Here is a 21,851-nt window from a genome sequence, read left to right on the forward strand (position 1 = left end):
GGGACTTGAACCCACACTTTCTGACTCAGAGGCGAGAGAGCTACCACTGAGCCAGTTACCAATGGTTTTTGTATTTATTTAACAAAGAAAAACTGCCAGATTATCTGGTAAACTTGAAAGCAAATCAACTCAATTTGTGCACAAGAAGGTCCCACAAACAGCTCCTACTCGGAGATCAGCTCCAAACTGTATTTGTCAAATAGGCTCCAAAGATAGATGGAAGATAATTAAATTTATATACAGCATGCACCATTAGGTCTAATCCCAAAATCCCTCCTCTTGATAAGGATAGAGTCACATACCATATCTCTATGAATAAGCCAGAAATGTTAACTGTTACATTATCCAGGAAATTCTGGAATTTCCGGTCTAGTACTGAAAGTTCAATCCAAGTACAGGAAACCTTCTGGTATCCAGCACGGACGGGACCGACGTGGTGCCAGTTCAGCAACAATTCCGGATAACCGAACGCTATAGTAAAAGATACGGAGCTGAGAGCTCCATATAAACCAACAAACCCTGTTGCTTAGCAACAGCTTCAGAACAACGTCCACAAGTTGCAAGCGTCCCTGTAGCTTAGCAACAGCTGCAGCCAAACCCTTGCCTTCCTCCATTTGTTGCTGTGCAAGTAATAAAAGTTACCTGAACCGACTCCTGAATTTTGCCGGTTAACCGACATTTCCGGTTATTTAGGGGCCGGTTAATCGAAAGTTTCCTGTATAGCAAACCAATCAGTTGAATCAAGGTAAACTACCAAGTTAAGCATTTCAAAGGCTGATCTTAGGAAAGATACTGTCCCAGAAGGCAAATGAACTGAAGGTTCAAAAGTTCTCTCTGAGGAACTAGCTATTCTGCTAGTTCTGATGAAGGGTCATCGACCTGAAACATAATTTGGGCCAGAAATTCGGGTCCCCACAGGTGAGTACGCGCTGGGTACTCACGTGTAGGCCCAACGAAAGTGTTGGTTTCGTGCATGCACTGCGCATGCGTGGGAAACCGGAAATTCCGTTCCCTTAAAGGAAGGGGTTCACAGGTCGAACGCGTGCGCCGGAGAGGCAGCGCGTACACCTGGAACTTCTTTTTTTTTTGCAGGTTTCTCCGGGAGGGTAAGTCTCCAGGAGCTACGCTTTTAAAAAGCAGTCGCAAGGCCTGCTTTTAACAAGGTAAGTGGTGAATTAAGTAACATTAAAACATTTTTTCCCACAGGTTTATTATTTTTAAATACTTTAAGGAAAGGTAAGTTTATTTTTAGCCCTGTTAGAAACTGTAATTAATTTTTTCAAAAATTTAAATTATTGTTTAAAATAGTTATTTTATGTAATTTATAGTTATTTTAAAAATGTGATGCTTTTTAAAAATTTAATTGAAGTTTTAGTTATGTTTTGGGGCTGAATTGTATTCATAGATTTGACAGGTCTTCCTGTCAAAGCTATGAATACAGATTCCCTGCTACCATTGGCTATCCATGGCCCACGTGATCCCAGGGGATGCTTCGAACTAACTGCGCCCCTGGGTTACGCAAGCACTGCGCGCCGGCAGTTGGAGCAGGCCCAGGATCGGAATCCCATGCGGGCCCACAGCACAACGGCCGGCGCGCTAGGTAAGTGCAGGTCGGGGGCTTGCACCCGCGGGAAGCCTCCGACCCAAATTTCTCTCTCCATAGATGCTGCCTGACCTGCTGAGTATTTCCAGCATTTTCTGTTTTTATTTCAGATTTCCAGCAGTATTTTGCTTTTGTATTAGCTATTCTGCTTGTTCATCGCTTTAATATTTCCCTGTTATTCTATCTATCAGCAAAGATCATGCCTAGCCACAGATAGATCCAAGTCAGAATCTGATAAGTGCAGCCCAGTATCCCTAATTGTGCTAAAGCCCCTGAAAACCATAGTGAATAAGAAGCTATTCAATCATCTCACTTAAAATGACCTACGTTTCAGCTATTGTTTTTTTTACTCTAGGCAACCCAGTCAAGTTGTAGCCCTGTCAGCATCATGGTTCAAGAATGATGCAATTCCCTTGACACTCAGATTAAAATCAGAATAATAACCCTTGACATTTTAGAGCCTTTACAAGGTGTAAGATATCTTGACATTATTGCACAGCTGGACATTTGTGAAATATCCTGTGAACCATTGAATTGGACACATGACATCCTCAGAGGCAAAAATACCTTCCACCAATCTTTGGAGCCTCTCTAAGAAATATAGGCCTAGAAATTCGGTAGGCTTAGCGCCGCTTTTGAGGCGCTAGAGGGCCTAGCGCCGGAGTTATGGCCAGTTTGGAAATTGAGTGGGTCCCTAAATCGGCGTTAGGCCGTTAGCGCTGCGCCGGCACCGATGACGTCATCGGTGTGCGCAGCGTCCCGGTTGCCATGGTAACCCGCCCGAACTCCGAAATTGATTTGCGGCCGCCTCGCCCGTGGCAGCCGCAAGCAACGTTCTGGCAGAGGTGCCTTACTGGACATTGCGCCGGCGCATTAAAGGCCCCGCGGCGGCCGGCCGCTTTCCCGCCGGCCGCCTGGCCGCAGCTCCCTCCCCGGACTTCTCCCCCCCCCCCCCCGGGACAGATGCAAGCCCGGCACTTGTCCGAGGTGCCGGGCTCATTTTTACAATGATTTTCGCGGGCCGCGGCCGGGTGCAGGCAGCTCCTCCTTAAGGGAAGGAGGAGGCCTGCACTTCCCGAACCTGCCGCACCGCAGCGGGCGCCGCAGCGCCGGAATAGTGCCGCAATTCAGCGCGTAGCGCCAGTTTTCAGGCGCAAACAGCTTTCAGCAGCGCCGGCAGCCGTTTGGGCGCAGAACTAGTGAATTTTTGGCCCGCCCAGCGCGACTTAGCTCCAGCACTAACTTCCGGCGCTAAAGCCGTCGCTGCGCCAAAACCCAATTTCTAGGCCATAGTTTAAAGCTGATCTCAGAGTAGTTTTGGCACGAGGTTTACCAGGTAATTGTCAGGATTCCTTTTGTTAAATACATACAAAAACAATTAGTAACATAGTTCTGTAGCAAGAATCCTTAGGGAGGAAGGGTAAAGAAATTTCCTAGGGCTGTACACAGGGTGCAGCGAATATCAAAAAATCAGGTGAGTCGGAATGCATGCCTGTAAAAGAGTTTGGCCGATTTTCCTCCACTTAGATTAATCGGGCAGGTTGCTTTACAGACTCTGTACAGGTTATGATGAAAGGTCATCGACCCGAAACGTTAACTCAGTTTCTCTCTCCATAGATGCTGCCTGACCTGCTGAGTATTTCCAGCATTTTCTGTTTTTATTACTTTGCAGACTTGCGCTCCATCCCACCCGATTTTCCGATATTTGCTGCCCTCAGGCAGTCCAGTGCACCTAGGCGTAGATGCAGGACAATCCCCCCATAAAGCACATCATTCCGTGCATTTACCCAGTGAGCCATCGGGATTAGGATACAGTGAGAAACCTTAGACTAGTTTTAACAAATTCAGAATACATTGGCCCGTATTTTGCGGCCCCTACGGGTGTGTACGTGCTGCGTTCGCGCCCATAAGGGCCGCGCAAGTTCCGGGTTTTCGTGCGCAAAGCACATGCGCGAAAACCCGGAACTTGCGATCTGTCAAGAATCTTCTTGACAGATCGTAGCCATCCCCGGGAAAAGGGCCTCTACGGGCGGACCGTTGCGCTATTTGCCCAACTTCTGCCCAGCGAATGCCCATTAAATTCTTACACCTGGTAAAAGCATAAGGCCTGCTTTTACCAGCGTAAGAGTTTAAATGAATATAAAAATAATTTTTTTTTCATTTATTTAAACATTAAAACATCTGTAAAATAAATTACGGTTATTTTCAGCCCCTCTGAAACATTTAAATTTATTTTTCAAAACATTTAATTTTTGTTTTAAATGTTTAATTAAATTGTATTTTAATTAATTTTAAATATGTAATTTTTAAAAATGTTATTGGTTATGTTTTATGTGATCCCCATTCATGCTTATGGGGAAGCCGTATGTACAGAATCCCCATAAGCATGAATGGGGATCCCCTTCTTTCATTGGTTGGGCTGGGCCACGTGATCCCAGGGGCGCTTGCGAACCGCCTGCGCCCCGTGATACGTGGGCATCTACGCAGGCCTACGCATTGAGGCCCAGGAGCGTGGATCCAGGACCATCAAGTAGGTGCGTAGCTATTTTGCCGTTCGGAGGCATCCGCCCGCGGGAAGCCGCCGACCACGAATTCAGCCCCGTTATATTTGCAGGGAGGTGCTATTTTTGCAGTGGAAACATGTGTTTAAAAATAGAATATGCCACAACCAGCAGGGAAAAACATTATTAAACATCTCCACTCATGAGGCTTACCATAATTTGAGTTAAGTAGGAAGCCTCCCTTGTGTGGAGATATTTGTCACACTTCTCTACGAATTCTAGTATGTTCTCCATATATGTGCCTAATGATCATTCAAGGGCTGTACTTCCCGTTGTTTGTTAACTTTCACAAAAAAGTAGACATGAGTAAAAGGTAAGTGCAGTATCAATAGAAAGGATTAATGATCTGTTCGACCATTTTAACACTAACCCGAGAAGTCAACCCCTTGCCAAAATTAATTAACAAATATTAGCAAAAACTTAAGAGAAAATTCTTTTTTTAATCACAAATGAGGAACTGAACTTGCACAGCACTCTCGGCTGCACAGTCAAATTGAAAAGTGACTATTTCAATCAGATGAGACTCGGAGTCAGTGGCTGAGATTTCTACTTCTCTAATCTGCAACCCACAGTTTTCTGGCCATTAAAATGAATGGGCAAAAAACAGAAAAAGGGGCTTGAAAAGGGCAGTGGAAAATCCTGGCCAATGAGTTTTAGAAAAAAAAGATTTCGGAATACAAACACAGCAAAACTTGGAGTGAATAATCTAATGATAATAATACAGGACCATACAGTGGGGAGGATTCAGATGAACCCTGTAAATTAAATTTTGTTCTTATGGAGAAAGGGGGAGCACAGGCAGAGAGAGAGGAAGGAGAAAGGCCCCTCGGATTTTCATTTCTCTTATTCAATGCAACAACAACAACAGCTTGTATTTATATAGCACCTTTAATGTAGTAAAATGTCCCAAGGCGCTTCACAGGAGCGTTATCAAACAAAATTTGACACCGAGCCACATAAGGAGATATTAGGAGATTTTAAGGAGCGTCTTAAAGGAGGAAAGCGAGGTGGAGAGGTTTAGGGAGGGAATTCCAGAGCTTAGGGCCTTGGCAGCTGAAGGCACGGTCGACAATGGTGCAGCGATTGAGCATCCCCAATTTTAAGAGGCCAGAATTGGAGGAGCGCAGCTATCTCAAAGGGTTGTAGGGCTGGAGGCAATTACAGAGATAGGGAGGGATGAGGCCATGGAGGGATTTGAAAACAAGGATGAGAACTTTAAAATTGAGCAGCTTCTAACTATACAGTTAGTTTGGTGCATCTGTACTAAATCCCACCAGTAGGGACTGCACATGCAGAGGCAAGCCTGCACTCAAGCATTTAAGCTGGGTGAATATTTACTGTAGATGTCCTTCCCAACCCAATGAACAAGATAAATGTGCGTGTTTAATGGACAGAATAGGCGACAAGGAAATATAAATCCATGCTGGCTCCATTGAAATGTTATAGTCAAGAAAATTGGAGATTCTTCATTATAGACATGTTATTAATACATAAATGTGGTTTAGGAGGTTACATTGAATTTATCAGCATTTTTGTTGATATTTTCAGACTTGTCTTTGCTTGGAGGCTTTCTGATGTGTTTAGAATGTGTAGCAAAATTACCACCCATCACTGCCACCAGCCAGTTCCACTTTCAGATTCCAGGCCATCTCCACCACCCCACCCAGGGTGAGTACAGCTGCTGGGTTGAAGACCAACCAAGTGTTGGCATGAACTGATGCTGCACATGTGGCTAATTCACATCTAAAAATGTCATTCCCAGGATCTGCTCTATATTCACAGTCCTGTCGTTCACACGAAATGACACTTGGAGTGTGTGTGTGTGCATGAAAAAAATCTACAAGAGAACGATATAAAGGAGGAATGCTGACAACTATAGATTATATCCTTTTTGATCTGTAGTGAAACCTAGCTGAAAATGTCAGGCCCATCAGATAGACAGTACTAAGGTTGAAAAGAGTAGAAGTGTAGAGTAGAAGAGAAGAAGAGTAGAGGCACTTGGCAAAATAAATAAAACGAAGTAATGGTTAGGTGACGCCAACCGTGGGTTTTTAAAGCCTGCAGATGCAGTTGTAATCAGACGAAGGTTCACCTATCTCATTCGCCAATCTCACCAAGTCACAGATGGGGGACAATCCTTGTCTTTGTGGTAACAGTAGAATTTATTTAATAGTCTCTATTTAACTGTGTCTGTTAATCTACCCCCTTTCTCTATGTTTCTCTTTTTTTGTCCCTTTCGTTCTGTGTTTCTCCCCCTGTGCCGATCACTCTTTGACCTTTCTGTTGCTCACTCACTGTGCCCCTGTCACTCTCCGCCCTTTCTGTGCTTCTGTCTCCCCGGGCACTGCGGCAAATTGTAGTGGACACCTCAATTTCAAAGAGCAATGATGTGAAAGGAAGCTCATTAGTATTATTGGTCAGAGCCTCCTGCCGTTTATACAGCAGGGATTAAACAATTTTGGGGGGGAATATTTTTGTTTCGTGAGGTAGTTAAATACAAATTAGATTTTTCTATATATTATTAGAAATTAGCTTCATTTTTCACACTCATGTCCATGGTGTTTGCCTATAATTTCCCACAGATTTTTGACAGCTGGGCTGTCCATATGCATGCCTCTCAGCCCAGCACCAGCCAAACAAAATGCCTTTATGGTGCATTTCTGCACCATGGTCTTCCATTTGAAGAGGCCATCTGTAGATTGTAGCTGTTTTCAATATACAGTACAAGGTTTTGGCATGGTAACAAACCTTGGTCATAGTAAAACTATAGGAAACTGTGTAAGGGCAGTACTTTCCATCACATCATGAAGCTTTACATCATTGATAATCGGGTTCTGTGAATTATTTGAGGACAACAAAAAGACAGGAGATACAAAGAGACAGAGGCAATGTAAAGCAACATTAGAATGGAAGCAAGAAAGGAAAAAGCAAATATGGATGGAAAAATAAATAATAAAGAGGTAAAAGAAACTGAGATTCCCGTCCTTCCAGGAATAATTGGTGAACGTGGCAGATTATTCAAATACACATCTCTCCCCTTTCCATGGTCTTCCTATTATGGTAATGTAGCTGGTCAGACAAATTCCTGTATCCTCTGCAAAATAAGTTTTTTTTTAAAAATATTGACAAAATGTAAATTTTTTGCAGTGTCTATAGGAATGATGCTGGAATTTGTAATGAATGTTACATTTCTTGAGATCCTACCAGACATCCAACATATACAACCTGGATTTATTAAAATTCAAAATATTTAGTATTTTTGTAATATATAATATTAATTCATTGCCACAAGAGCACAATAATCATCACTCGAAAATAAGGACCTCAGTGAACTGATAGCTGACTTCCGTGTCTGAGCTGTACTCCCGCTGAGTAAGACTCTGCACCAAGAATAGGGTTTCTGACAATTTGCCCCATGGTGTTCAGTAATGTTTTATTTAACCTAAGAAACGATCACATTACCCTGAAAAGTGCATGTTTAGCAAATTAATTTACCAAGTCCTTGTGAAACAAGTGGGGAGAGGAAGATTTTCTCTGTGCACTTGTAAATGCATTTACGGTTTTGCTTTTTGTAGTGCACTGAGAAGACCTTCCCCATGATTTTCCTCCGCCGTTGCGCTGTTTTAACGGCAGCATTCGGGTGGAGAGGGCAGAAAGTGGAGTAGGGGCCCACATCACCAGATTCTTGCCCATTTTGTAGTTTGCCAACTTTTCTGCTGCAAATAAGGCCAGTTCAGGTGAGTGCCCCTCAAATATGGATGGGCATATTTAGATGAAATGGTAATGATGGAGTGATATGTCCCACTTTCCGTCATTTATCATCTTAGCAACGCTGGGTGTTAAAAGACCAGTGTACAACAGGTGGCCAGCAATGCTGGAGAGGGACAACACACCTAAAAATGTAACTGTCCACATCTTCTTCGGCAGTCCCTCGGAACCAAGGATGATCACTGATGTCCACATCAGCGCACGAAGCAGAGGTGATCGATGCACTGATATAGAGCAAAGGATTCGCAATTGGAAACAAAGCTTGAAAAATGATGCTGGTCTTTGAGCTGTCTGTTGGATTAAGCTACTGCAGGGATCCATCTCCCGCAGGACTGACTATTTTGCTTTTTGGCCAACCCTAGTCATCCAGCCAGAAATAAACTGCAGTTTCCCATCATAGCATCTAGTTGTTTTCAACAACAATTTGAAGGTTTTAAACTCCACTACCCTACTCGGAAGTCCATCCCATGCTTTGATCACTCTTCTCGTATAGAATTCCCAACATTTGGCCTAAATTGACTTTTGCTACTTTAAACCTGTGTCGTCTTGCACTATCAAGGCAGAAAAGCCCCAAGTTTCACCAGTTTTTCCTCCTTGCTTGGTCCTATGGTTCTTCTTTAAACCATCTCCAGGACTAGTGTCTTGGTGACCAGAACCAGACATATATTCAAGGGGTGACCTGGCCAGAGCATTAAAGATTACGTATGATCAGCATTCTATTGGCTTTGTTGATTGCCATTGTGCAATAATTGGACATGATGAGTGACAAGTCTCCTGAGACCCCTAAATCTCTTTTAAATGCACCCTTAGCTTTTTTAACCACCATTCATGGATTACTTAAGTTGCCCATTTTTTCTTCCTATGTGCAGTTGTTTATATTAAATTCCATGTACCCTTCTTGGCTTAGGGATACAAAAGTCAATTGCAGAACCCCCTGCTGCTGCCCTGGCTGAAATCGACATAGACTTGGGATCAAACCTGTCCTGTATCACTCAGTACCACACCAGTTGGCGCATTTACCTACTGGGCTATCAGCGGAACCAAGAGAGGCATTGTATTACCAAAATTGAAGCTCTTTTACTTGCTATGATACATTGGATCATCGAGAAGAAGTTTGTTAATACAAGAGGGTCTGGAAGGAAGAGTTTGCACTATGGTTCAACATGGTGTAACAAGCATCATCTGCCCAAAGCTACAGTAAAGACACTTGTTTCCCAGCTGACTGGTCTGCGACGTGTGCCAGACTCGGTGCCTTGTTTGCATCACAAGTGTAGCAACCTTCGAGTACAAATAAGTGGCCGTTCTGGATGAAAAAGTTAGCTTTGAGGACGTGTCCACACATGCATCAAAGCACATGTTTTAGGATCACAAGCTATATTAAGATATGACTTCAGAAACCACAAGCCAGACACTTAATAAGGCAGTTAATTGCATCCATGTGACTGCAAATGAGGGTTATATTTGAAGAGAATGCCTTTGAGTCACCTTGTTTGCACCCAGTTGATATTTTGTAGCTGTTACCTGCGCACAGTGGGTGATAAATTAGTTTTGTTTATGTGACATAGTTTATCCTCATTCCTTTGTAGAACACTGCATATTCCGATTTTACAGAATATCGTTTGTATAGAGATTAGTTAATGAGAAACATATTCATACACTCCAAGATACAGAGGAAGTCCAGCCGTCCAAGATTAAATGCCAAACACATTATGCTCACATTCTGCTTTAGAATTTATTATGTATAAGTGAAGAAAACCAATAAATTTAAAAAAATACAGCTTTTAATCATTATGCTGATATTTTTAAAGTTGAAACGTGAGGCTGAGAGCTACGTGGATAGCACATTTCGGGAGGTGGTCACCCCACAGCTTAAGAGTGTGCAGGCAGAGAGGGAATGGGTGACCACCAGACAGAAGAGGAGGACCAGGCAGGTAGTGCAGGAGTCCCCTGAGCCCATCTTGCTCACCAACCACTATTCGATGCTGAGTACTGGTGAGGGCGATGGTTCATCTGGGGAGTGCAGCCAGAGCCAAGTCCACAGCACCATGGAAGGCTCAGCTGCACCTGTGGTGGTGGGGGGGGGGGGGGTGGAGAGGAGAGGGAGAGCAATAGTGATAGGGGATTCGATAGGGGAGCAGACGTGACTCCAGGATGGTATGTTGCCTCCCTGATTCCAAGGTCAAGGATGTCACTGAACGGCTGCAGGGCATTCTGAGGGGGGAGGGTGAACAGCCAGAGGTCGTGGTCCATATCGGTACCAACAACATAGGTAGGAAGAGGGATGAGGAACTGCAGGCAGAGTTTAGGGAGCTAGGAAAGAGGTTAAAAAGCAGGATCTCAAAGGTAGTAATCTCCGGATTACTACCAGTGCCATGTGCTAGAGAGTACAGAAACAGGAAGATAGAGCAGATGAATGCGTGGCTGGAGAGATGGTGTAGGAGGGAGGGCTTTAGATTCCTGAGGAATTGGAACCATTTCTGGGGGAGGTGGGACCTCTACAAGCCAGACGGGTTGCACCTCAACGGGAATGGGACCAATCTTCTCGTGGGAGGGTTTGCTAGTGCTGTTGGGGAGGGTTTAAACTAGCTTGCAGGGGGATGGGAACGTAAGGATAGAGTCAGTAGGGAGGGAAGAAAAACTGGAATTGGAAAACAAAAACATAGAAAGTAAATCGGAAGGACAGAGGAATCAAGGGATAGAGAGTAGTCAACAAGGAGGTTTGCCTGTACTAAATGGTATATATTTCAATGCAAGGAGTATAGCGAACAAGGCAGATGAGCTGAGGGCACAGGTAGATACTTGGGACTATGATATTATAGCTATTACAGAGATGTGACTGAAAGAGGGGCAGGTATGGCAGCTCAACATTCCTGGTTACAGGATTTTCAGACGGGATAGAGAGGGAGGTAAAAAGGGAGGGGGGGTTGCGGTATTTATTAAAGAAACTATTACAGCTGTGAGGAGGGATGATATATTGGAGGGATCATCAAACGAGGCCATATGGGTCGAATTGAAAAACAAAAAAGGGGTGATCACGCTGCTGGGAGTGTACTACAGACCCCCAAACAGTGAGAGGGAGATAGAAGAGCAAATATGTAGACAAATTTCTGAGAAGTGCAAAAGCTATAGGGCAGTAATAGTAGGGGATTTCAACTACCCCAATATTAACTGGGATAAAATTAGTGTGAAGGGTATAGAGGGTGCGGAATTCCTAAAATGCATCCAGGAGAACTTTTTTAGCCAGTATGTAGCAAGCCCAACAAGGGAGGGGGCGGTTCTGGACTGTTTTTAGGGAATGAAGCTGGACAGGTAGAAGGCGCATCAGTGGTGGAGCATTTTGGTGCTAGTGACCATAATTCTGTTAGATTTAAGGTAGTTATGGAAAAGGACAAGGATAGACCAGGAATAAAAAATTTAAATTAGGGAAAAGCAAATTTTGCTAAGCTCCGAGGGGATTTAGCCATAGTGGACTGGAAGCAGCTACTTGAAGGTAAATCAGTGTCAGACCAGTGGGAGGCATTCAAGGACGAGAGCCGGAGGGTTCAGACCAAATATGTGCCCTTAAAGAAAAAAGGTGGGACTAACAAATCTAGAGCCCCCGGATGTCTAGGGACAAACAGGGTAGGATAAAGAAAAAAAGGGAGGTGTATGACAGATACCGAGGGCTAAATTTTCCAGAATCTTTAGAGGAGTACAGAAAGTGCAGGGGTGCAATTAAAAAGGATATTAGGAAAGCAAAGAGAGAGCGTGAAAAATTCTTGGCAAGTAAAATCAAGGAAAACCCAAAGATGTTTTATAAATATATTAAGAGTATAAGAGGATAACTAAAGAAAGGGTAGCGCCTATTAGAGATCATGAGGGTAATCTGTGTGTGGAGGCGGGAGACGTTGGTAGGGTTCTTAATGAATAATTTGGGCTGGATTTTATCAATGGAGGCGAGTAGGAGGCGGGACTCCCACTTTTGGGGTTGTAGTCCCGCCTCCATCGAGTTGTGGCCAACCCACTCGATTTTCCCTTGATTGACCTTGTTGAGCCCGCTGGGCCAATTAAGGGCCACCCGGCAACAGGTGACGTCACAGATTGACATTTCATCTGTCAAGAGCTTTTGACAGATGATATATCAGCGTTTGACAGCTCTTTGAAGCTGTCAAACACTGACAATCTGTACTCTAAGTTAATTCCTTCCTCTCAGGTTGATTTAGAGATCTCTCCAAAACAGAAAGCAGAGGCTGCAACTTTTGACAGCTCGCGGCCATTCTGCTTTCTGTGCGGCTCCCAGCACAGGTCGGGTACCCGCCTCCTGTGAAACGGGCATGGAGGCGGGTTGGAGGCGGGATGGGTTCGTGCTCCCCGATTTCGTGATTTTAACCCCCCACACGCCTCCAATCCCGCTTCAACGGCCCGATGAAATTCGAGCCCTTTGCGTCCGTTTTCACAACGGAGAGAGGCGAAGCAGACATTGCTATCAGGGAGGAGGAGTGTGAAATATTAGATGAAACAAACATAGTGAGAGAGGAAGTATTAAGGGGTTTAGCAGCTTTAAAAGTGGATAAATCCCCAGGCCCAGATGAAATGTATCCCAGGCTGTTAAACGAAGCAAAAGAGGAAATAGCAGTGTCCCTGACCATCATTTTCCAATCCTCTCTGGCTTCAGGTATGGTGCCGGAGGACTGGAGGACTGCTAATGTGGTACCCTTGTTTAAAAAGGGAAAAAAGGAAAGACCAAGTAATTACAGGCCAGTCAGCCTAACCTCGGTGGTGGGAAAATTATTGGAAAAAAAAGACACGGATTAATCAAGGATAGACAGCACGGATTTGTTAAGGGAAGGTCGTGTCTGACAAACTTGATTGAATTTTTTGAGGATATAACAAGGAGGGTAGATGAGGGTAGTGCGTTTGATGTAGTGTATATGGACTTTAGCAAGGCTTTTGATAAGGTTCCACGTGGCAGACTGGTCACGAAGTTAAAAGCCCATGGGATCCAGGGCAAAGTGTCAAGTTGGATTCAAAACTGACTTGGAGGCAGGAAGCCGAGGGTAATGGTTGATGGGTGTTTTTGTGACTGGAAGGCTGTTTCCAGTGGGGTTCCGCAGGGCTCAGTACTAGGTCCCTTGCTTTTTGTGGTATATATCAATGATCTAGACTTGAATATAGGGGGTATGATTAAGAAGTTTGCAGATGATACTAAAATCGGCTGTGTGGTTGATACTGAAGAAGGTGTAGGCTGCAGGAAGATATCAATAAATTGGTCAGGTGGGTAGAACAGTGGCAAATGGAATTAAATCCGGAGAAGTGTGAGGTAATGCATTTGGGGAGGGCTAACAAGGAAAGGGAATACACATTAAATGGTAGGACACTGAGTAGTGTAGAGGAACAAAGGGATCTTGGAGTGCATGTCCACAGATCCCTGAAGGTAGCAGGCCAGGTAGATAAGGTGGTTAAGAAGGCATACGGAATGCTTGCCTTTATTAGCCATGGCATAGAATACAAGAGCAGGGGGGTTATGCTTCAACTATATAAAACACTAGTTAGGCCTCAGCTAGAGTACTGCGTGCAGTTCTGGTCACCACATTACAGGAAAGATGTGATTGCACTAGAGAGGGTACAGAGGTGATTTACAAGGATGTTGCCGGGAGTAGAGAATCTTAGCTATGAGGATAGGAATCTTAGCTGGATAGGCTGGGTCTGTTTTCCTTGGAACAGAGGAGGCTGAGGGGAGACCTTACTGAGGTGTATAAAATTATGAGGGGCCTAGATAAAGTGAATAGAAAGGACCTATTTCCCTTAGCAGAGGGGTCAAAAACCAGGGGGCACAGATTTAAATAATTGGGGGAAGGTTTAGAGGGGATTTGAGGGGAAATTTCTTCACCCAGAGGGTTGTGGGGGTCTGGAACTCACTGCCTGAAATGGTGGTAGAGGCAGAAACCTTAACCACATTTAAAAAGTACTTGGATGTGCACTTGGGATGCTGTAACCTGCAGGGCTATGGACCAAGAGCTGGGAAGTGGGATTAGGCTGGTCAGTTCTTGGTTGGCCAGCGCGGACACGATGGGCCGAAATGGCCTCCTTCTGTGCTGTAACTTTCTATGATTCTATGAAAATATAGATTGAAAATATAGCATCAAAAAATAACAATTTTACCCAAATAAGAATAATGTATTATTCTCTCTGCAATCTGGATGAATTGGCTTATTCTCAATGATTAGCATCACACACAAAATTGGGTTTTGTATGAGGCAAATTCATCCTGAATTTAAGTTTGTGACTGAATCACCACTTCGTGCACAGATCTGTCGGGCCATGAACTATTAAAGCACACTGGGAACAAAGTTTATTAAATGCTTGGGCAGAGGAAAAGAAACAAAGAAAGAATATCACTGATCTAGTGAAGGGCTTATGGGAAAATGTGGCTAACTAGAACAGTTCTTGTTAGCTAAGATTCTTACGAAGGTTTATCTCAATCCACTGCAATGTTAAAGAGGGTGGCAATGGTGCAGTGAATGAGAACACTGTTCTTTTCCGTCAGCGACCTTGATCATCCAATATCGCAATGAGACCCAGAAGCAACCTCTGGCAACAATTTAAATGAAAGTGACCACAATGGAAGGGAAAAAGTGCATCCCTCCCAGTTATCTGGTCATTAATTTTAATGACTGGAAAATCAGGAGGAACATGAAACAAGGCGCATAGACCAACCCGTCCGATGGCACAATCTGCCCTCCGGTTAAGTTAAGGTCTTCACCAGCAGTGTTGATTCTTAGGGGGCAAAATTCGGTTGCTTTGCATCTCCTGTTAGCACCCTAAGAGGGCGCTAATGGGGAGCAAAGCACCTGGTGCCCGGGTGTGGCGCTGCTAACGTCTCCCGCGAAATTCAGCAGGAGGTTAGCGGCGGCGGTAGCTGGTAACACCCCATGGCGCTGCGCCTCCGGTGATGACGTCATCGCCGTGCGCAGTACCCGGGCCGCAAACTTCAGTCGCGCCCCCTGACTTACCACCGGATGCTATGTCCAACAGGGTCAGGGTGGCTTACGTGCGGCCAGGGCGGCGATAATTAAAGGGGAGGTGCCGGGTGGCCATTTTTTTTCCTGGCCGCCTGCCAGCACCTGCCCCCTCTGCCATCCCCTGCCTCCTCTGCAGTCCCCCCGCGGGGCGCCGGGGAAATGGTGTTAGGGAAATTGATGGGATTGAAGGCCGATAAATCCCCAGGGCCTGATAATTTACATCCTAGGGTACTTAAGGAAGTGGCCCTAGAAATAGTAGATGCATTGCTGGTCATCTTCCAAAATTCTATAGACTCTGGAATAGTTCCCATGGATTAGAGGGTAGCTAATGTAACCCCACTATTTAAAAAAGGTGGTGGAGAGAAAACGGGGAATTATAGACCGGTAAGCCTGACATCGGTAGTGGGGAAAATGCTAGAGTCCATTGTAAAAGATGTAATAGCAGAGCACTTGGAAAACAGTGACAGGATCGGACAAAGTCAACATGGATTTACAAAAGGTAAATCATGCTTGACTAATCCACTGGAATTTTTTGAAGATGTAACTAGTAGAATAGATAAGGGAGAACCAGCGGATGTGGTGTATTTGGGCTTTCAAAAGGCTTTCGATAAGGTCCCGCATAAGAGATTGGCGTGCAAAGTTAAAGCACATGGGATAGGTACTGTCTTGGATAGAGAACTGGTTGGCAGACAGTAAGCAAAGAGTTGGAATAAATGGGTCTTTTTCCGAGCGCCAGGCAGTGACTAGTGGGGTTCCGCAGGGATCGGTGCTAGGACCCCAGCTATTCACAATATATATTAATGATCTAGACGAGGGAACTAAATATAATATCTCCAAGTTTGCAGATGACACAAAGCTGGGTGGGCGTGTGTGCTGTGAGGAGGATGCCGAGAAACTCCAATATGATTTGGACAGGTTGGGTGATTGGATAGATGCATGGCAGATGCAGTATAATGTGGATAAATGCGCACTTATCCACTTTGGTGGCAAAAACAGGAAGACAGATTATTATCTGAATGGCAATAGATTGGGAAAAGGGGAAGTGCAACGAGACCTGGGTGTCCTTGTGCACCAGTCGCTGAAGGTAAGCATGCAGGTGCAGCAGGCGGTTAAGAAGGCAAATGGTATGTTGGCCTTCATAGCGAGAGGATTCGAGTACAGGAGCAAGGATGTCTTGCTGCAGTTGTACAGGGCCTTGGTGAGACCACACCTTGAGTATTGTGTGCAGTTCTGGTCGCCTTATCTGAGGAAGGATGTTCTTGCCATGGAGGGAGTGCAGCGAAGATTCACCAGACTGATACCTGGGATGGCAGGAATGACGTATGAAGAGAGATTGAGTCGATTAGGCTTATATTCGCTGGAGTTTAGAAGAATGAGAGGGGATCTCATTGAAACTTATAAAATTCTAACAGGACTAGACAGACTAGATGCAGGAAGGATGTTCCCGATGGCGGGGTAGTCCAGAACCAGGGGTCACAGTCTAAGGATAAGGGGTAAGCCATTTAGGACTGAGATGAGGAGGAATTTCTTCACCCAGAGAGTGGTGTACCTGTGGAATTCACTACCACAGAAGGCAGTTGAGGCCAACTTATTAAATATATTCAAGAAGGAGTTAGATATATTTCTTAAGGCTAAAGGGATCAAGGGATATGGGGAGAAAGCAGGGACAGGGTACTGAATTTGGATGATCAGCCATGATCTCATTAAATGGCAGAACAGGCTCGAGGGGCCAAATGGCCTACTCCTGCTCCTATCTTCTATGTTTCTACCTGAAGGAAAATAATTTGCAGGACTACAGGGAAAGTGCGGGGGAGTGGGACCAGCTGAAGTGCTCTTGCAGAGAGCCAGCACAGGCTCAATGGGCTGAATGGCCTCCATCTGTGCTGTAACCATTCTATGATTCTAAGTGCAGTCATGCTTCGGGCAGAGACTGGATGTATTATTGGTAAAAATGAGATTTGTTGAAAAAAGCTACCATAATTCAAGAACAGAGCAGAGTCGTGCCTTGTTTCTGCCATTTTAACCAGATCGAATTCAGGCACAGAAGGGCTGCCCTACCCTGGCAAGTGGAGTGTCCTACTTAACATTGTTGAAGTCATGACCCCATGATGTCCTAGTGCCGCATTGCGATTTTAACTGCAGAAATCAGGAGGCTCGCGCAGGGCTAAAGCCGCCAGTGAACGGAGGCAGCAGAGTGGCCAGGAGACGGCAAGTTAAGTATTTTTTAATTTAACTTTCTGTGAAGATTGCTTGTGGGAAACCGGAATGCTATTCCGTGCCCCGCAAGGAATCCGTGGGCCTCATCAACACCAGCCTTCCCTCATCCTCCAAGCACCGGTATCTGGATTGAGTTTTCCTATTGGAGTTGCATAGCTACAAATAAAATAAAATGGCACATTTCACTGTAATGAAAAGTTCCGCCATTTCTTCAGTTTCTCTTTGGTGCAGGTGTCCTTTTAGTAGCAGGATCTGTCATCTACTGGTCGAAGGAATCATTTCATCGCCATCTTTTGCAGTAGCGCGAGAAGATGTATTGGCATCATACAGTTCATGTGCACTGCCATGGGAGAGCAATAGGTGCGCCATCACACTTATTTATATACAAAGTTTTCATCAGGCACTTGATAGGCTGACTGAAATTTCGTATTCACAAAACGGTGATAAAGCAGAAATGAACAGGCATGGAACGTACTAACCAATTTGTAGCGAGCGGGAATGAAAACTATCAATCAGCAATTTCAAACAACTGCCAGTGAAAAACTGGCCGTCACCAAACAGCTTCCAATAGCAAAGAAGAAGAAAGGGAGCCAATGAGATCACTTCAAATATTTTTGGCTAAAACTTTCAGCAGCCACCTTGCTGTGTCCTTTAAGCTGAGGACTTATTGCTGAAAATAAGGTTTGTAATACCATAAAAATAAAAAGTTTACAAGAAAATGATTAAACTTACCCATGCAGTAACATGTTCTGTGTTTGAACCGCCACCAAGAGTGTTTTCTGTTGGAAACCTGTGACCTCTGAGAGACTTAACAAGATAGTGGGGTATAGCTGTCAGCATGCATTGAGCTACATTTTCAAAAAATTGGCAGCAAGATTGGTCATTCACAGAGCTGATGTCAGGACTGATGTCTGTCAGCCTTGCGCTTCATGCCTTCCTGTGTATCAATGAAAAATAACTGCAGTCAATATTAATGTACTGCTGACAACAGTGCTTCCACACCTTGCAATACCATTCACATTAAGGGGGCGATAGGTCATTACTAGGACAAGTGATTTGGCATGGAAAAATCGCCATAGTTACAGAGCAGTTGCAAAGTTAATGGTAAATCACAGGCAGTCGCAAGGGATACTTTTCTTGCAGTGCCAGTCAGTCATTTCCCTTTACCTGCTCTTTAATTTTAATCAGCCGCTCATTTTAAAGTGCCAATAATCTGCTTTGCTCAGCATGTTTAAGAGTAAAGAAATGTTTTTGCAGGTTACTGTAACAGTTGCTCATCCAACTGACCAGTGGTAACCTCACCCGCACAATTTAAAAGGAGAGTTTCTGTTAAATCAAGGTAGGCGGAGCCTGTATCAAATTCACAAGCAGCTGTTACAGTAACCAGTTAGAAATGTCCTTCAGTGCTCGCCAAGCTGAGAGAGGCAGAACATCTGTACTTTAAACATGTTGCTGATTAGCATTCAAGGTTAGAGGAACTGGTGATAGTTGTGCTGGTGAAAGAGATTTTTGGCGGGGGGGCAATGTCTCACTATGTTGCTCTAATCATTACACAGAGTCAAATTCATTCATGATTACTCTGTTATTGTTGATAAAATTCATCCCTGTCGGAGCACATGGTCTGATGTAACATCTTAACTGTTGCATTGAAGAGAAGTTTCTTACGTGATTTTATAAAAATTTGGATTTCTTTTTAACACAGTAATTCTCAAAGGGAAGTCATGTGGCAGCAAAACGGTCTCTTTTGCCTAATTCTTCCCATTGAGAAAGCACATTATAACCTGTCTCTTCGCAGATACCGACTGACCTGGTATGGATTTCTATTTTTATTTCAGGTTTCCAGCATGTGCAGCTTTTTTTTCCTTTTTGTCCTGTACCATGTGTAGAGCTAGAAGCATTGACTGAATAAATGGCCCTCTTAATGAAACAGTCATTATTTAGCACGTACTGTACAATATGCATATATAGAGGGGCAGTATATATAATACCACTGGACCTCGGTATTTATTGATTTGTCTACTTTGTTCCATCTGCAGATACCAGACAGAGAACCATTTCCTTTGTCCAGAACAGAACCTGTTGAAGGCCACTACGAGGAGGCTGAGCCATATGATACCGTCAATATTGGTACGTCACAGCAATACAAGCTTCATACCCAGTCACAGCAATGTGCTGGAAATATGCCAACAAAAGTATTTCTCATGGGAATGTTTGTTTAAATGTATGATTAACATTCAGAAGACGTGTTCATTTTTAAAAAATTTGACGAGCACTTCAACAAATGCAGCAAGTTTCTGAGTAAACAAGGCACACAGCGTCTCCCTCTGCTATGAACTTCAGAAACTTTATTCAAAATTTGAAAGAAATTTTGGCCAATTTAGGGCTGATAATCCATGGCCCTTTCAACCCACTCTCGCTGTAACTCTGGCAGGAGTGGTTTGGAAGGGCCATAAATAGGATCAAGGCCTGGATACTCTGGTACCTGGTCTTATGTCAGGATTTCAGCTGCCTTTGCAAAGAACGGAGCCTGCCCTCACCTCTTATAAGGCCAACGACATAAAATGGGGGTTGGGGGCTGGGATAGGGACTCCGAGTGCTGTGAGGTCCCATGTCCTCAGCTCACAGTGGGATCGGTCAGACCAGCTGGACCCTGCCACCAAATAGAAGTGGACCTTACCTCGGGGTTCAGGTCAGGATTGTGGTCTGGACCCCCAAAGGAGAAATATAATTTTTTTGTTTTAAGTTAGTTCCTCTCCAGAACCGGCAAGTTGCGGCAGACATGTGCCCTGAGTGCATGAGTGCCCACCATTCACATGTAAAACAGCAGACCTTCCCCCCCTAACCTCACCAACCTCGGCGGGGACAGTGGCAGAGGTCTCAGGTGGGTGTATCGAAACATATGCTGGGATATGCTCTCCCCCGGTGTATATTTTTGGCCCCTTTATGTTCAGGTATTTGTGTGTTGTGTAATTAGATAACTACTTTTTTGTGCTGAATAAATAGAGTTATGTTATTGGGTACCACTTCAAATCACTAATTCCATCTTTTCAAGAATGTTTGTCGTACCAGGCTACTTTGCCAGTGTTTTATTCATATTGATATAACATAGCTTTTAAATGCCCCAGAGTTAGGAAATATGAAGAAAAAGCTAGCTGGACTAGTTCAGTGGAGTTACTTAACTCTTGATGTGTGCAGTCAATTAAAGGGTGAGGAAAGTTTGGAAAATAGGTTCCTCTTGCAGGTTGAAAGAAGCAAGTAATGAGAAGGATCTCTACACCAATGAACATTGGCCCAGATATTCCGATCCCTACGGGTGGGTACGCGCTGTGTACACACCCATAGGGACATCAGAAATGCCGGTTTCAGGCATGCACTGCGCATGCGCTGAAAACCGGCATTTCCGATCTGTCAGAATCCTCCTTGATAGATCCTCCGGCTGCCCTGGAGAAGAGCCTCTGCGGGCGGATAGTTCTGCTTTTTGGAGACCCTCCGCCCACAGAAAACCCTTACAATTCTTACGCCTGGTTTTACCAGGACAAGAGTTGAAAAAAAGTTTTTAAAATTTCACTGATTTATCATTTTAAAATACTTTATAAAAAGGTAAGTTTATTTTTAGCCCCGTAAAAAACTTTAATTATTTTTTTCAAAAAATTAAATTTTTGTTCAAAATATTTAATTTATTGTAATTTCAAGTCATTTTAAAAATGTGATGTTTTTTAAAAATTGTACTTGTTTTTTCATTGATTTCCATTCATATATTTGACAGGTCTTCCTGTCAAATGTATGAAGGGAGATTCCCTTCTGTGATTGGCTCCCCATGGCCCACGTGATCCCAGGGACGCTGCGAACTACCTGCGCCCCTGGGATACGTGGGCCCTGCGCACCTCAAGTTTGGTGAGGCCCAGGAGCAGAAGTGTGTGTGTCCCGGGAGCCCTCAGGTAGGGGCGCAGATTCTTCCAAATCGCAGGAGGCCTGCGATCGGAAAATACGGGCCATTGTCTTTCCAGAAGTGGTGTTTACTAGTGATGCTTTTCTTGGCATATGGGGAGGGGTTTGTTTGTTAATCATTGAACAAACAAACAGGCAGAGAGTAATTCCTGTAGTGTGGTCATTGCCTGTTAAAAAGATTACAGTGTTGCACTGAAATGTAATTATGTGAAAATAGCACTGTTAAAAACATTGATGCTTTGTTCACTACAGATGAGGCCGATGCTGTTAGTAGCTCCTATGAGTCCTATGATGAGGAAGAGAGCACCAAGGGGAAATCAATGACCCATCAGTGGCCTTCTCCAGAGGCCTCCATTGAACTGATGAAAGATGCCCGGATTTGTGCTTTCCTCTGGCGAAAGAAGTGGCTGGGGCAGTGGGCCAAACAACTGTGCGTCATCAAAGGCTGCAAACTTCTGGTAAATTGGCGATACAGATGGAAGTGGCAAAGTATTGTTGTTTGACACTTTAAAAGTTTAAAAAAAAATCAACCTGCAAACGAAGACTTAAAAAGCAATGACATCCCCAACACTTAGCACTTATCTGTGGTTTATTGGAAGGAGCAGCACAGTCAGGCTTGGTGGAAAAAAGAGACAATCTGTGAGTTAGGAGGAAGAATTTTACTCTCACAATAATACATATTTGGAATAATCTGCCAGGCTGAGGAGTGGGGGCTAAAACAACCAACCATTCAAAAATCTATGGATACTTTAA

General features: G+C 44.1%; 1 protein-coding gene across 2 annotated transcripts in view; it reads left to right on the forward strand.

The window, feature by feature from the left end:
• The window catches only part of afap1l2 (actin filament associated protein 1-like 2), a 301,922-nt gene that overhangs the window by 220,946 nt on the left and 59,125 nt on the right, over positions 1 to 21,851 (forward strand). For both annotated transcript variants that reach the window (XM_085994440.1, XM_085994441.1), the window contains 2 exons: positions 19,187 to 19,277; positions 21,351 to 21,556. In XM_085994440.1, the coding sequence (XP_085850566.1) occupies positions 19,187 to 19,277; positions 21,351 to 21,556 (297 nt within the window). The remainder of the gene's footprint in view (positions 1 to 19,186; positions 19,278 to 21,350; positions 21,557 to 21,851) is intronic.

The sequence above is a fragment of the Somniosus microcephalus genome, chromosome 8 (genome assembly GCF_052327205.1).
Source record: "Somniosus microcephalus isolate GS21.2 chromosome 8, FLI_Smic_1.0, whole genome shotgun sequence".
In the NCBI taxonomy this organism is placed as follows: Eukaryota; Metazoa; Chordata; class Chondrichthyes; order Squaliformes; family Somniosidae; genus Somniosus; species Somniosus microcephalus.